The sequence below is a fragment of the Polypterus senegalus genome, chromosome 1, assembly GCF_016835505.1.
Source record: "Polypterus senegalus isolate Bchr_013 chromosome 1, ASM1683550v1, whole genome shotgun sequence".
Classification (NCBI taxonomy): Eukaryota; Metazoa; Chordata; class Cladistia; order Polypteriformes; family Polypteridae; genus Polypterus; species Polypterus senegalus.
Window position 1 is genome coordinate 330,860,101 of NC_053154.1, and position 16,950 is coordinate 330,877,050.

Genomic DNA, 16,950 nt, shown 5'->3' on the forward strand with positions numbered 1-16,950 from the left:
CACACGCACGCGCGTACGCGCGCGCCCATCTCCCGGTTCGGAGCGACCACCCGCCTCTACGCTCTCCCCACCACCGATATCCCTCCCAGATGTGCGCGATGGAAATGAACGAAACTCCCCGTTACCTCCTTGTTGAACGCCTGCAGTGCCACCAATGCGGCATCCTGGTCTCCCGTTTGCACTGTCCCTATGATTGCATTCAGCTCCGTCTTCATTGCTCCGATCTTGACACGACACGACCGACGAGTGCTGGCAGTCCTGACGACGGGGTGTCTCGGGTGTGACTCGCCGCCGCTGTCCCACTCTTGTGGCGCTGATCCCAGGAACTCGCAAACCCCGAGGTAATAAGCTTAAAGGCGGGCTGGATCACCGGGAGAGCGGGCGCTGCTGGGACTTGCAGTTTTTCTGCGGCTGGGCCTTGGACCACGCCCTGCGTTGTTCTGATTGGCTGGAGATAGGAGCCGTCCTACGGGGCGTAGTAAAGGACAGGCGTCACTGAAGGCGCAGCGTTGTGCGGTACTCATTTCAGTTCTTGACCGGTGGATGGTGCTGATATGTGCGACTTCTTGTCACGTATTAGCATCTCCAAGGTGACAGACTGCATCGATCCCATTGATTCGTTCAGTGTGGCCTTTAGTTTTTCTCAGTGATGGCATCGTAAACAGGTTGGCATCGGCCGCTCTGTGGATTCGGCTCGCAGACGACTACCGTGGCCGATAAGGCGCTGGCTGGCACTGCGTCGTTCAAAAGTCCAATTACGACACCTGCTTCACAGACCAAAGTTCCGCCCCGCCTTAAATCCACGAGTCACAGCTGAGGGTGGGCTGGTCGGTGCTAGCGGGGCGGTGGGCTCATCCAGAAACGGCCGCGAGGATAAGAGGAGGACACACCTGGTCGGGCGAGTTGCTCTCCAATACTGCATTTTTAAAATCCATCCATCCATTTTCTAAACCCGCTTTATCCTAAGCTGAGTCGGAGGGCAGCTTGAGCCCAGGCCTGATGAGAAGGGGTGGGGAAAGGGGGTTAAGATCCCAGGTCCCCAATGTAATGTTTTGTAAATTCCACGGGGAAGTTTGGGGGGACTCTTTCTCCCCCCCTTTCTTCGAACCAATGCTAATCCCCAAATGGGATAACCCCTCACCACCTGCTGCTAAACCACAAAGGTGTAAAAATCTTTTCCCTGAGCCTGGCATTCACTGTGAATGCCCCTGATGAGCTCTGTCCCACCAAGCAGGAACAAACTCTTGACTGGATGGTGGAGCATTGCAGGGTGAACATACACCACACACACAGCAGGGGGCAGCCAATCCCCCTAACATTCATGTTTCCAGACGGTGGGAGACACGGGGAGAACATGCAAACTCCTCACAAGCAGGACCACCTTATGTGGGAGGAAACCCAAATCAGTGCACACATGAAAGCAGCGTACAGAAGACCCCCCAGCTAGGAAGTGATACAAGGTGACAAAACTGATGTCATCATCAGGCTAATTGAGCCATCATTATTTCATTTAAATGGGATCTTCACTGCTGGCCTCGCATATGAGAAATGAGAATATCAGGCCCAGGATACCAAGGTGGGCTCTGACAGCCCGAGGGGCACCAGCCACTTGTTCCATGAAAGTGACCTGAGCCTGGCCGATGACACCTACTGATTTGCTTCAAACAATGACTCCTGTTTTCACTCACTTGTGCCACAAGCTCCATGCTGCCATGGTGGCTCACCAGGTGGGATGCTGCCACCAAGTGCATGGGGGGACTCTCTGCTCCGTCCTGACCTTCCAGGTGTCCAAGCCCAACCAAGTGTGTCCCTGTGTGGTTGCTGCCATGGTGTCTTTCTGTGTCCATGTCCTGGCATTGGAGGGGAATGTTGCCACTCCTCTGCTGACCTTCCTCTCCAATGGTCTCCTGGTCAGACAAGACAGCGGGTTCCATCCAAGCAGGGATGCCAGTTGGTCCTGCACAATGACTAATTTTGACACTTTTGAGAAATAGAGGACTGCATTGTTAATTTGTAGTTGAGTGCCTCGTTGGCACCTGGGTCAACTGACCTGGCACAGCTGGCATACTGCCAGGCCTAACTAATGGCATTTGCTGTAATGTTGAATCATCGTTAACTTTTGAGGTTAACTCTGTTTGTCATTTGAAGCCACACACAAAATTCCGTCATCCAGCCAATTATGTGCAAAAATGGACAACAACAATAAAGAAGAAGGGCTTGAACTTGTGCAGGCCACATCAGCCGGACCCCCTCACGGGACACCAGGGGTCAAACTTGCTCCTTTCTACACTAAGATCACTAATCTGGGCATTTGGAGTTTGATGCTGTTTTAAGGCTGCTGATCATGATTGTGATTATATTTTTTATATACGATATTTAAATGACAGTTTTTTTGTCTTCTTATTGTTCTTGTGCCAATCCAGCCCTTCCTTCTTTTTTTTACAAATTACAAAATGTGTGCCTGGTGTAATATTGCGGTGTTCTGGAATCGGATTAACTGCTTTGAAAGACTTGCACGTTAGGTGGGTTGGCGATGCTCAGTTGCCCCCGTTGTGTGTGTGCGTGTTCACCGCCGCCGGCCCAGGTGTTGTTCCTGCTTTCTCCCGATGTCCGCAGGTTCCGCTCCAACTGCGTTCCTGCTCTGGATTAGCGAGTTTAGAAAATGGACAGCAGGGTGGAAGACTGGAGCATTTAAAATTTTTATTTCTTTCATCAATAAGCCATTCTATCACGGCGGTGCGTGTGCCGTTTGACTGCGCTGCGCTCACAGCGTCTCACCTGAGCGGTTCGCTTTGGACAGGTGGCACGTTCACGACGCGGGTACACGGGCGCGCGCACCAGCTCATTTAAAAGGCTCCTCCAGGGTCTGTTTTGCTCTCTGACATGTAAAAGAGGAAGATACTGAATATGACATTTACAATCTGAAGTGGTCTCCTTTAAGCTGAATATGAATCAACAACTAACTAATTCGTAATTTACGTATGTAGCACAAAATGCTTCTGGCTTTGTGACGTTAGATGATCGTATTTGTCAATTAATTACATATTTAAATACGCTGTGGCCTTCAAAATGAGGAAAAGTGTCACCATTTACTGAAAATGTATTTAGTCACGTAGTGCACCTGTTGAGCGGTCGAGACCACCACCCACCCCCCCACCACCATGATAAAAAACAGTAACGAAAGTGAGAGAAAGTACATCAAGTATTGATTTAGAAAGAAAGAAAGTGAATCAATCAATGCGCCGACAGGCCGTCCCACGCTGAGGAGGTCAAGCCAGAAGACTCTCGTGTCACCATGAAAGAACACGAATGCCGATTCGCTCCCATCAATGGCTTGTTACATAAACACACATAAAGTACTCGAGTGCAGCGGGGATTCACTTTCGACGTAGACGTCAACGGCCTTACGGAGTAAGATCGCTGTCCAAAATAACTCTCTTAGAAACAAGCGTTATTTTCAGAAACGCAAGCGTAACTGACACATGTGAAATGTAAATTCGCTTCTAAACTGACACATGTGAAATGTAAATTCGACTTAAATTATTACTAAGAGTTCATTTGGACAGCGATCTTACTCCACTGTGAACCCTTTTTCTTATTCCGCGCTGGACGGAGTGGCGCCTCCCTGCGGACTGTGTCACCCTTGCTGTCCTCACCACTTGCTCTTTCCACGAGGACTCGAGGTGCAATGAGACGAGCTCGCTTCGTAGCCCCTCAAGTTCTGATTAAACCGCGCAAGTCTTAGAAGCTCACACTCTGCAGCCCCGCCCCTTCTGGCACTTAACGGAAGTGACGTTCCCGCCGCGTCACCATTTTCCCCAGTAAACATGGCGGACTGGAGTAGAGGTAGGAAGTTGACACGTAACCGCTTTGCGTGATGTTTCTCGGAAGAATAGAGCAGCAGTTTTTAAAACAAATGTTGTGTGTCAGGTGTGGTGTGAAAGTGCGAGACGTTCGGGTGACTTTGGCCGCCTGAGCTACTCGATAGACGCGCCTTTACGGGTCTAACGCCGCCCTGCCAGTGAAGTTTGCTTTGACTGTCCGGTAGCGGCAGAAGTTCAGCTGGCGGAGTTGCGGAGCTCCCGTAGGCTCGAACGGCGTTGACCCCCCGCGTCTGCTTGCCGGAGAATGGAGCAGAGTTAGCGACAGAATAAGGAAGGGCGGAGCCGGTGAGCGGTCAGAGACGGCATTCGGACGTGCAGACCTACAGAGAACACAACAAAAACACCAAAACGAAACCAAGAGACCGCCGCTAGCGTGACGTTTGTCTTATCGGTGCTACGCCGTCGTTCCGTCCACAGGCCCTCGCGGTGTCGTCTGAAGCCTCAGCAGGGCTCACTCGTATTATAAGCTGGATGAAGGAGCGCCATCTCCGCTCAGCCGTCAAAGATGGAGCTTCATGTTATCGCAGCTCGACCGTCTGCTCGTTAGCAGGAATGGCCGCCACGTCAGGACGCGGCCTTCGGGTGGTTACCGGTGACCAGCTGGCCTTCTCTGGCCATGGTGCTGTTAAAGATGAGCACGGCTTGTGGTCACGTCTGGACTACTGTGTGTGTCGCCAGGCTGTGACAGAGGGTTCGAAATGCAGCTACACATCTGGTGCTCTGCCAGCTAGGGTGGGCACATGCAGAGTGGGCTCTGGCATTTTGGCTGCCCTAGGCAAAGGTGAAAATGTCACGCCCAGAGCAGGTAGTCTTGTACACGTGGAAGAGCCTGGCGGTTTGGCTGACCAGTGGGCCACAGAGAGTGTGGTAGACGTCGGGGAAATCAAACAGTTGGGGTCCCCTTGGAGTTTTGGGAGCTCTGGCAAAATACGCGTTGAACTGAAGAGCAGCTGGCATGTGAACGATGAGGTTTAGGGCGTCGCCTTCTCGAGTGTCAGTTTGTATGGATTGACAAATTGCCTAAACCTCCCAAACCTTTTACTGTCCCCCACAACCGCCAGCTTCACCCAAGGTAATGATGGCCCAGGGCACGTGTCACCCGTCTCTTCAGAGCACTACATGAGCTTCCTGTAGCAGCACATATGGACTTCAAATCCTTGATGGACACCTTTGAGGTCCTCGGCTCCTTCTCGACCACACATCGTCTGATGGTGCCAGGCTCGTCACTTGTGCTGATCAATTTTGTCACCTTGTCCCCCAGCAGCCCCCAGACTGATGTTTATTCAGTGATGCTGACGTCTTTTGTGCCCTTCAGGCGTAGTGTGGCGTGGCCGGTATCGGAGGTGGCACCTGCCGCTCCTGTTGACATTTTAAGTGTGAATGTGGGTGTCATGAATGAAGTTTACTTGGAGAAGACTGGCACAGGTGTGCCCAGTGATGTGGGGGCTTCAGTCTCATTGAGTGGTCTCAGAATCAGTCTGGGCAGTGAGGTGACATCTTGAAGGTAATCCTCGCTAATCCTGACTGTCCCTCTGCTGCTAATGACTACTGGGACATGCCAGTTACATCACAAAGGTATCAGTCACCCATCGGGATGTTGGTGCCTGGCTTGTCCTGAGTGGCATCAGCTCATCTTGATACCCTCAGTCATTGGGGTCATTTGAGCAAAGTGAGGGCATCACAAGGGCCGGCAGTTTGGTGACATTTCGTGGCTGTCTTACTGCCGTCTTACTTAAACTAAATCGGCCACACGTTAAATTTAGACCTGATGGCACAGAAAAGCCACAAAAACATGGCTGGAACAGAGGAGGCAAGACAGCAGAGCTCAAAGTGCGCACTGGTGGGCACACTAGACGGAAACCCCACACACAGAGAGAGAACACCACAGGGCCAACTGGTCCAGGCCTTCGGCTGGCAGCCCCTGGCACAAAGACAACTCCATGGACTGCGTGAAGGGCAACATTTCTGTAGAAGTCGTCCCGTTGAGGGCCTGATGGGACATCAGAGACACGACGCTGAGGATCGGGGTACCCATTTTAATGAGACGTTAAAGGCTTATTTTGCACACACATCTAGTGGGTCTGTGCCCAGCTGGCCCTTACTGGTGACATGCCACTGAACCTCGCCGTCGTTCTGCCCATTTTCTGTTGACAGGCCAGTGGTCCGCTCTGGCAGTGACAGACACAAGCCCACACCGATGAGGGTGACGGTGGGCGTCAGCGGTGGCACTCTGAGGATTCACGCTGGCCTTTTGTTGTGTGTTTTGTGCCCCACCAGGACAAGACCTGTAAGGTTGTGGTGCCCCCCCAGAAGGGTTTTTTAAATTTAGTAATCAGTTACTTTCACTTTCTCAAGAGGGTGGCAGTAAAAGTGCCCACCGGATGTACTGCTGGAGGTCCTCGCCATTCTCTGAACCTCCAGCAGTACATCCGGTGGGCACTTTTACTGCCACCCTCTTGAGAAAGTGAAAGTAACCGATTACTAAATTTAAAAAACCCTTTCTGCTTCAAAGTGCCCCCCCACTGAATGGTCAGTTTGAACCAGTGGGCACTTCGAGTAAAGGTGACGTGCTCTGTGGGATTTGGGGGGCAAATAGCCAGGCTGTGATCAAAGACCACACAAGGAAGGGACAAAAGGGGACAGCAAATCTCAACGTTCTTGGCTGTCCCGGGAAGCACTGCTGGAGCAGGAAGGGGAATGAGTGTCACATCACCCTGTCACCGTGTGCAGAAGGCCATCTGCCACCACTTAGGGTGACAGTAGAGGTACTGGAGGGAGGTGTGGACGTGTCACTTGAGACGCAGAGCGTGGTGACGGGGACTGGGCAAGAAGTAAGAATGTCACGGCACCGGTGACAATAACGACGGCTGGCACTCGGGGGTCGGTCCAGTGGCCCCTCGTTTAGCGTCTTTTATTTCCGCTGCTCTTTGCTGTTTTTCATTTGAGGGTTTCGGTTTTATGGAGAATTCATTTCTACCAAAGGTTTTGACTTTGAGTTTCATTTTGACAGACGGGTTTTTTTGTTGTTAGTGACGCCGTTTTATTGAGTCGTTGCTATGGGCGTGGTCACAGAGCTCCTGGGTGGTGATGTCATCAGCATGAATATACAGCGGTGGGCTAAAGTGGGTTTACGGTTTGTATGGCGAAGGCGCCAGAGGTCGGGTTATCATAACAACTTTATTAACACGTCGCGGTGGCGCCGACTCCGCTAAGTGACCTGACGCTGTTTCACGTACGGGGGGCCCTCATCGGTCCACGATTGTTCCCCAAAGTGTTTAGCTGCTGCTGCTGCTCGTTTGTTTGTTTGTTTGTTTCATTTTATCGACTTGCCGTGTTGGCTTTGCTGCCTGACGTCTGAAATGCCGACGAGGACCCCCGCTGTACAGAGCTGGCTGTCCACTTGGCGTTGACCCTCGTCCTTTGATTTCTGACCGCGTGCTTGAATATCCGCTCGGTGAGTGTCGGGGGTCCCCTCGGCGTCGATACAGGAGAGTCGGTCCAGAGTGCGGGGCTCTGCAAAGTCGCGATGACGTCAGCCGAGTTCAATATTTACATTTATTAGCTTGGCCCTGGCAGCTTAACCCTTGCACCGCCTCATACTTGGGGGGTTAATGGACCCCCGGACACCAAATACTTTTTTTGCTGCACTTTTTAAGGAAACGTCACAATTCACCAAGAAGAGGTGACATTTTAATGGAACACGGAGAGCGCAAAGAGCAGCGCTGATCATTTTACACGACGGCAATGAGCCGGAAAAACTACCGGAACAATCTGCTGTGATGTTACAAGGGACAAGTGACGCCACTGATGAAGTTCAGTCACTCGCCGACTGCGCTCGAACGGGCCGACACTCACAGGCTAGTCTAGGGGGTGCCAGTGGTCACGAGCGGACTGATCGCCTCTGGCCTGCTGGCACCTTGCACTGGGCACCCACTTTACCTGGCTGTGGCGGTTTAAGGGTTAAACCTCGGAGTTCAGTTTCTTTCAGGTGGGGTGACGTGGTGTCAGAAGTGGGATTTGAGGTCCCAGCTCGTCGCCATCGCTTTGACGTGAGCTGTGAACTCGGCGCTCTGATTGGACTCTTCACATTTCAGCTGCAGAACTGGTGGCCTGTCCTTGTGTGTGTCATTTGTTCCAACATGGACGATGACCGCTGGAGCCCCCCCACCACTCCAAGAGCCTGTCCACCCTGCTAGGGAGCCAACGCGCCGTGTGTGGAGCTCGAAACTCGCCGCTTCTCCCTTGTCTGCTTTTGAGGTGGACCCCCACCTATCGCCCCAGAGATATCCGTCCAGCTCCTGGAAATGCCCCGGACATCGTGCACCGTTTGCCTTGACCCCTCTGTGTCACTTCAGTTGCACTCAACGTCCCTAAAGGACCCCTGGACAAGGTCTGCCAGTTGTTTAGTGAGATGCGGTTCTGATGGGAACAGTTTGTCGTCCCTTGGTGCTTGATGTGACCTTGACCTGTCGGAGCTGCCCGTCTATCGCCGTGTTTGTTTGTTGACCTTTGCTTGCGTCCTCAGCTTTGCTTTTTGCTCTTTGCTTCTTCCTTGACGCTCGATCTCCTTTGATCTCCTGCTTTTGATTTCTCGTCCTCCTCCTCCTCGGGGCCTCATTTGTAAGGCTGCTGTACGCACGACGAGAGGCTCGAAATGCGCCTTCGGGATTCATAAAGGAGGACTTGACAGGCGACTGAGACTCGGGCGTACGTAGAAAGTGGGCTAAATGAGAAGTCGTATCGCCGAGCCGTTGGCACAGAGTGCATTGACGCGACACACGCATTAGACCTGTGAAGTGGTGAAGATGATGGCACCCTTTTCAGAGGGCCAGTGCTGCCCGTTTGCCCATTGAAGACCCTCTTTTATTTTTGATTGTCCGTTTAGGTCAGGAGTATCTATGCCAAGCGTCACTCCGTCATGCCCGCCTTTGGAGGGGTGGGCGCTCTGTGTGGTGTGACTGTCCCTACGCTGCGTGTAACGTGACTTGAAGAGGCCGTGCGGAGCTCCTCAGTGCCCTCGTATGGCAGTAGTGAGAGCGAAGCTGCTGTAAGCGGTGACCCTCCATTAATATGCCAGCCAGTCGTCTGAACTGCCCTGGCATAATGCCACATAAGGGCACCTCGATGCCATTCGCAGATCGAAGTCGTGGTTCCTTATTTACCCCCTACTCCAGTTAGACCCTGCCAGTGGTCCGCTTTGTCACCGGAGCTCGGACCTCTCTTGTTTTCAGCTCACAGTATTTATGGTGGCACTGACCTGCTGCCACTCCACATATTGGTACTTGTGGGTGACCTCTGCACTTTGGCCACCAAGTGAGGGGACTTTGCTTATTTAGAGACGAGAACTTCTGTCTCGCACTGCTGGGTGGGCTTTGAGACGCGTTTTTGACCCGAGTTTTCTGGTCAGTCCATCTGTCGCCTGCCCTGCCTTAGGCTGGCCACTTCCTTCTCAAGTTGGGTCACCTGACGTCTCCCACGGGGTCCCAAAGCCAGCATCCACAGAGCAGTGGCATTGCGCTGGCCTTGTGATTAAAGGTGGCTGGGCTGCAGGACCACTCTAGCACCCCTTGCCCCCTCTAAGCCCTTAGAGTATTTGTTTCAGGTGCCCGCCTGCCCTCCCTACTAAGTGCTGCTGCCCGCTGAGTGATTTCTCACTCGACTTTCCCTCACGCCCGTCTGTTTGCCCAGAGGACTCCCCTGACTGTTTCCTTTGTTTAACGTAGGACTCTTTAGGTGGACCCCATCTTCTACCGTCAGTGCCCACCAGCATGCCCTTGATGTTAAGCAGTAATCTTTAACATTCTGCCAGGCCCACCACTTACTTACTATAAAGAGATACTAAGCCGGCTGGTAATTCACTCGGTGCCCACGTCACACTTGGCACCCTCAGTATCCGCATGCTGGCCAAAAGCCTACTCGATCCCTTTGTGGTGACCAATGGTGACGTTTGAGGAGCAGACGCTGCGTTTCCATCAATTTCCACGCCCGGTGCAGCAGCGCCTTAGTGATGAATATTTAAGTAAAGCGACGTGAAAGCCCCCAAGTCGACAGTAACAATCACGGAGCCCACCGGGCTGTAAGCGCGTCTGCCGTTTCACGAGTGGCAGATTCCCGCTCTCTGTGCTGCGACTCTCGAGGGGGTCTCGCCGATTTGTGGTCTCCTGCTTGCTGGTTTTTTGACGTCCCAGCCGATGGCATTTCTGGGATCTTCTTGACTTTTAACTCTTTGGGGGGGAGGCCCTTGGACTTGCTTGTGATTTTGACGGTTTGGGGTCTTGACTTGTGCCCGTCGTCTTCTGCGCTCTCGGTTCCCGTCTCCTCCATGCTGGGTGGTGGTAGGACTGTGCGTTGCTTTGGTCTTCAAAGTGATTGATTTAGCGGCGCCCTTTCTGTGTCCGGCGGGATTCGTTCTCAACGTGACCCCGTTTGTCTCCTTCCTGCTCCCCACACAGTCGCTCGCTCTCTGATTTTTAACGCCGCTCTTCCTCTTGCAGGACATGGCCCAGGGGCGGTGGATGAGATGCTGGATGCAGAGAACAAGCTTTTGGCCGATCAGCTGGCCACCAAAGTCTCTCGGCTGAAGTCGGTGAGTCATTCTGTGGTTTACAGTGTACTTGGCACACAGCGCCACCCACAGGGCGTCCCTCCACAAAGCAACTTCCAAATCCGTAACTCCAAAGTCCGTCAAAAACGCACAAAGATTTACAACACGGAGGAGTCCGAGAGCACAGAGGCGGAATGAAGAGAACGTGTGAGGCTCGAGTGGTCAATGCCCAGGACCACCAGTGCCACTGCCTGCGGGGCTCCATCCTGACACCTCATCTTTCACCCGTTGCCGTGTTGAAGTCCAGGGAGGACCGCAGGGCACAGGGAGCTTCACGTCTCGTCATTTCTAGGCGATGGCACCGAAATGTCAGCCAGTCCCCTGAAGTTCAAGTCTGCAATGTGCCCTTTAATCGCCAGGTCCAAACCGCTTGAACTGTGGGGCAGAGAAGTCATGGTGGGCACTGCCCAGTAATGATGAAGGAAGAGCAAACGCCGGAGGACAATGTTAGGGTCTCTGAGTATGGAGGGAGAGCCCCCGAGCTGGGCTCTCGTTGAGCTGTCAAGGGAGGCTGAAGATGAGATGCATGATGGGAGCCACAGGGGGTCCACATCGGGGGTTTCAGTTGCCATCAGAGGAGGCTTTTGTATTTTTTACTCGGCGATCAGCCCTCCTGAAGTGCTGGGCCAGCTTTGTTATGGAGGAGCGCCACTGTGCCACCTGTGTGCCAGTTTGATGATGATGATAATAGTGGTGAAGTGTCCAAAGTGTGCTTGGCAGTTCATTTTGTGGCGTGGCGTGTAACGTTTGTGTTTTATCTTTTTATTCTTCAGCTGGCTCTGGACATTGACAAGGAGACCGAAGAGCACAACGCCTACCTAGATGGGATGGTGAGTACCTGAGCGACGGGCAGAGAGCTGGCAGGCCTGCCCACAGTCTCGGCCTCTCCTGACGTGTACTGTTAACCTAAAGGCCTACCTGAGACGACGTAAAGAGCTCCTTGTTACTCACTGATGTTCGGAGTGGCCATTCCCTGGCAGATTCGCCCTCCTGGTGGGCTCTTAGTGAAACTCCAGGAGAGTCTGAGCACAGAGCAGCGAGGAGATCTGGGCGCTGCCGTGGGGTCCTGGCCTGCGCTTGAACACCGCGTAGCAAAAGGTAAAATAAGCCGCCATTTGGAAGTAAAGCTGATGGCGAGTGACCCGAGGGGACATGACACTTGACGTGGGGACGCTCGTCCTGTTCCTGACGGCCAGTGACGTGCTGTCTGATGAGGCCGCTGACCTGCTGTACACGTACGACCCGTTTGGCTTCAGCTGTGTGGCCCTTTTGTGTTTCTTGTATTTTATCACAATACGTAAGCAGACGAACTTGAATTTGTGATTCCATGCGGTTTCTTGCCTGGTTTCCCAGGTCTGATCACCTCGGCAGGGTGGCATCAACGATTGAAGTCCATAGACGGATTGGAGTGGCGGCCACGGCCTTCGCATCGCTCAACTGGTGCCTTTGGAAGAAGTGCAGTATCTCTGCCGATTCTCTCGTGTGGAGCAGAGACGTGGACTCTGCTGCAGTCTGATCTGAACGGGCTGAAGGTCTTCGAAATGCGATGGCTTGAGGCAAATGCTGGGTGTGCCCCTCCGTGATTGCCGCCGAAATGCCACCATCCGTGCGATAACCGACATCCAGCTGAAGGGCTGCAGGGGTTAGGCGACGTCTGCAGGATGAACCGCGCTCGGCGGCCGTATCTTCTATTAGCAGGTCAGTTTGGAGATCGGCCATTTGACCAGTCAGCAGGCGTGCCATCCAGTCTCGGTCAGCGGGTGATCTGTTGGAGCAGCGCAGGTGAAGAGGACCACTGGTGATGACGCCAGAGGGTATCGGCGGGCTAAACGTTAACTAGAGTTTCACAGGATTCTGTACTCTGGACAGAAGGACCCTGCATATCGGTAATAGAGATCAGACAGTAGGGGGCGCTAGGTAAAGGAGTGCCACGATGTGCCACACCTTGACTGGCATATGCCAGTAGGGACATCACTGGCACTGTGCCCAGGACGATAGGGGGCCTGTAAACTAGAAGGCCACACACATGGGACCCCCTGTAAGGGGTTTGACAGAGGAGACCCCATGAAGCACAAGTCTGGGTGGCTGAATGAACTTTTGATTTGCATTCCCACAAATTTCTTTTTGCTTTCTTCCCTTTCAGGACTCCAACTTTCTGAGCGCCACTGGGCTACTGACGGGCAGCGTGAAAAGGTTTTCCAACATGGTGCGCTCCGGCCGGGACAACCGCAGGCTGCTGTGCTACGTCTCCGTCGGGCTCATCCTGCTTTTCTTTGTGCTCTACTTCATCGTGTCCAGGGCTCAGACCTAAAGTGCTGCGCGCGTGGAGGACGAGGACGCCGCCGCCGCCGCTGCCATGATGAACGGAGCTTCTCAATTCTGCGAGAGGGCCGCTCTCTCTTGTCGTTTATCAAGTAAGAAACATTAGTAACAGCCAAGCCGTTGTGTTCCAGGTCTGCAGGGTTGAGGGGGCCGAGCAGATGGTCTCCGCAGGCGCTGGAGCCTGATTTGACCGGAAGGGCACACGTCACGTCATGTCACGGCCTGCTGCTCCTGTCTAACGGGTGATTTCCTCGGAGGACGGAGACCCCCTAACCCTTTTCAGCTTTCTTCTGATGTCCGTTTGTCATGGGAGTGAATGGAGGGCTGCGATGTGAACGTCTCCAGCCTGAGTTTGGGGTCTCGTCCGTCGTCCTCCTCCTTGAACTCTTTGGTGTGACACACGAGCTGAGACCAGCGCTCTGCACAGGGTGACAATCACAGAAATGGCCTCCCTAACCAGTACTGACGGTCAACTGTGCCATCTTTAAGGACTTGCCAAGTTATGGGGGGGGGCGGGCTTACTCGGGGTCACATGGTGTGGGACTTGAACCTGTGATTGGTCACAGTCGAGACTCGGCCACTCACAGGGTGTTTTTCTTTTTTTTTTTTTCTTTCTTGAGCAGAACTTTGCACACAAGGAATTATGAAACTTCATTTGTGCATTGGCACAGCAGGCACCATAATGACCTTGGCTGGCTCTGGCACCTTTTTGTATGGGCATTCCATGCCCTGCAGGTTCCATGGAGCCCATCGGGGCCTGCAGCCTGGGGTCCCATTGTCGAAGATTGGTGACACTGAACTGGCATAGTCGGCAGGAGTGCCACGTGGTTCTCCTTACTTGCTAAAGGGGTGAATTCTTTACTTACTGCTTCCTGCCATCTTGGTATGAACTCCTGTCGTGACCAGTGGACTCCTAGGCCAATTCCACCGCTGCCCACAGTCCCTAGGACTGGTGCGCTATTTAGCGAGACCCCCAGACCTCACTGTACGAGTGCAGGACACATGATGTGACAGTGACGTGTGGTGGTAGTGGCAGAGGCTTACTTTCTACGTGCCCTCACAGGTAGAGGGGCCTCTTTTAACGAAGAGCGTATTATTGCTCAGTTTTTATTTAATTAGAAGCCATCAAGTTTGGGTCGCAGAGACGCCGGCCAGCATGCCTGACATCGTCATTCATGGTGGTCCGGATGTTTTACAAACGTCCAAGGCCTGTGACTCCCCACAGTTTGTTTCATAAACCTGTTCAGGTGTATTGTGGGTAATTTGTCAGAGTCCCCAATAAAATGTCAATTCTGTGCAGGCCTTAACTTGCTGTTTTCTAATAAAGCCACTTTGCTGTTTGACGTCTTATCACTTGTGGGCCACACGTCCTCGTCCTCGTCCTCCTCGGTGTCGATGCGGTGGGTGAAGGTCCCCACACGCTGGGCCTCATGGTGACAAGTGACAGAAACAAACCCTGAAGAGGATGCATACCGTGTCGGTGCTGTGACTCCAAGCAGGCCTCAGAAACTTCACCCCGGGCAGCCAGACACCAACTCCAAAGGCAGGCTTCAGGCGGGCACAGGCCCAACAATGGGGGGGCCAAAGCTGTGAAAGTGCAGAACATGTGAGAACCTTTGGTGTTTGTCCTTTAGAAGAAAACGATTCATATTTAAAGAATTTAAGGAAAGGGTCACAAGAGCAACTCTTGGCAAACCTGAGCCAGAATCCAATGAACCAAAACCACAGACGCGGAGGTCAAAGGCAGGAAACCCAAACAAGAATCAGGGGATCAAAACCACAGCGGGCGCGCGGGCGCCTCTCCGTTTATGGAGCACGACGTACAGGAGGCAGGGCAACGAACACGGGACTGTCACACAACAAGTCACACTGTGCCGCAGGAATGCCACTTCACACCAGCCTGGCACTGCGCGCCCCATATCAGTTGTGGCACGTGCTCCCAGCTGCTTTGTGCGTGTTGCCCCCTCTCACACACACAGCTGTGCTGCTCAGTTCTCCCTCACTCTGCCCAGGGTCAGAGGTCACTCATCTGCCACCCTATTGCCTGGTGCTGTGAGGCGACCCAAGGTCAGGGTCAACATCCCCAGATCAGTGGGCTTCAGCAGTGGGGAGACGTGGGCAGGAAGACGTCTCCTTAATTAAATGCCAAGTCTGTGCCGCACCCTTCACACTTGCAGGGGCATCACTGGGTATCTCTGGCCCTTGGCACAGTCCTTGAGGAGGGTGGCCATCTGGGGTCCAAGCCAAGTGGGGGGTGGGGGGGTGCCAGACTATGAAATAAACAAAACCAAACCATCGTAATTAATAAAGTGGGGTCTGAAAACACCAATAAGAACAAGAAAACTAGAAGCATACTTCATGTGACCAACCTGTAAAGTGTCCTGTGTCCCCGTTGTCCTGATGTGGTGGGTGCTGCGACTGGAACACAATCGAAAAACAACAGTCGTTTATACACACACACCTACTGGCACCTGATCATGTGACTGCGACGACCATTTGTCATTCCCACACTTGACGGGTGGCGCCACTCTTCCTCCTCCTCCTCCTCTTCCCCCGATTACGGATTTCTCTGTCACATCCTCCGCCTCCCTGATGTGCCTGACGCTCAGCAGATGTTGTTGCTGTTCTTTTTTTTTTTTTTCCCGCCATGTCACTTCATTTGCTGTAATGAACCCTTGATCAGCGGTCACTGCCAGGACGGCCCTAAGCTTTCGATTGAGACTTGAGCCCCGGTGGCTTATGAGTGACTGTGTGACACTCGAACCTCAGCGTTGTAGATGTACAGTGTGGCCTGTAGGGGGCGCAGCAGCTCACCACACCTGAGGATCTTTCTCACACGCAGGCTTTTCTTTAAAGGTGGGAAACTCTTTCCAGCGTGGCTTGCCACAGCTCAGTCCAGAAGCACTAAGAGTTAAAGCGCATGGCACTTTGGCTCCTTGGCCTTCTCTTCTCTCTTTCAGCTTCCACTCCTCTTCCTCCTGTAAACTTCGTCCCTCTTCCTCCCGACTTGGGTTCCTTCTTTATAATCCCCAGGTTTACTTCTGGGTAAGCACACCCTGGTGGCACCCCAGGACTTAACAGGGCTGAGACACCAAACTCCAACTGCCAGTGTGCCCTCTGGAAATTTGAGGGGCTGCCACCTAGTGGCCCAGGGGAGGTAATGCCCTGAGCACACACTCTGCCCCAGTCCTTCCACTTTGGAGGTGTCCCAGCTGGGTGAGGGTGTTAGTCACGGGAAGGCACTCAGATCTGAGGTGGCCTTTTGTAGATTTGCACCTCCGGGGCTTACAAGGAAAGCAGAAACTGTTGAGCCACAGGGCTGGCACAGAGGAAGAGGAGGACTACAAGAAACTTCACAATTACAGCGGGTACAGAAGAGAACCCCCCCTCCACCCTTTGAAATATTCCCATTTTTTTTTGCTTTACACCCTTAACACACAAACTAATATTTCTTCCCAGCTTTACTTCCACAATGCCACCTCTAACATCCAAGTGAAAGAAATCGCAGCTACAGTTAAAATCAAAAACCAGAAATCCGGAGATGAACAAAGGACGACACCCCAAACTCAATCAGCTGTCGGTGCCCACCATCCCATTACGGTTACTGGCTGTGATCAATTGTAATCCATGTGTTTAGTGAAGCTGTTCCCGGTCCATTCATTCCCTTGCTTGGTAGTGCGACTGACTGTGGGTGGCAGGCCACTTTCAGAAGATCTCGGGGACGGACATAAAGCAGGAGATGGAGACCAAAACATCTCAAAGGCTTCATCAATCCCAAGGAGCTCAGTAAAGTCCATCATAAAGAAGTGTTTGCTACTACTAGGACCCTCCAAACTGGATGGAAGAGCAAGGAGGACACTGGTAAGAGAGGCTAATGAGATGCCAACAGCCACTTTGGTGGCGTTCCAGTATTTGATGGCACAGAGTGGCCATTAATGGTGTGCAGGAGACAACAATTGTAACAAGCGCTCCTCCACCATAGTGGCTTGTTCAGGACGGTCGCACTTCTCAAGAAAGGCCACATTGAGGCTCATTTGAGCTTTCCCAGTATGCACCTTGATCTGACGCCAAGTGGGAAAAGGTCTTCTGGTCAGATGAGCCCAAAAATCGAACTATTTGGCCTCAACACCAAACGGTCCA

General features: G+C 52.8%; 2 protein-coding genes across 4 annotated transcripts in view; one reads left to right on the plus strand and one right to left on the minus strand.

The window, feature by feature from the left end:
• The window catches only part of ric8a (RIC8 guanine nucleotide exchange factor A), a 31,793-nt gene extending 31,118 nt beyond the window's left edge, over positions 1-675 (minus strand). The window contains exon 1 of the mRNA XM_039738140.1: positions 126-675. Within this exon, the coding sequence (XP_039594074.1) occupies positions 126-215 (90 nt within the window). The 5' untranslated portion in view covers positions 216-675. The remainder of the gene's footprint in view (positions 1-125) is intronic.
• A 2,863-nt stretch (positions 676-3,538) lies between these two features.
• On the plus strand, positions 3,539-14,160 carry bet1l (Bet1 golgi vesicular membrane trafficking protein-like). 3 transcript variants are annotated; one of them, XM_039738152.1, is made up of 5 exons: positions 3,539-3,846; positions 10,379-10,470; positions 11,262-11,318; positions 12,632-12,694; positions 12,787-14,160. In XM_039738152.1, exons 1-5 carry the CDS (start codon positions 3,828-3,830, stop codon positions 12,904-12,906), a joined length of 351 nt encoding a protein of 116 aa, XP_039594086.1. In that variant the 5' UTR covers positions 3,539-3,827; the 3' UTR covers positions 12,907-14,160. The 3 variants fall into 3 exon arrangements, with proteins under 3 accessions (XP_039594086.1, XP_039594094.1, XP_039594103.1); XM_039738169.1 differs by lacking the exon at positions 3,539-3,846 and adding an exon at positions 3,899-4,169; XM_039738160.1 differs by having other exon boundaries at positions 3,557-3,846; positions 12,632-12,896.
• Positions 14,161-16,950: the final 2,790 nt, after the last annotated feature.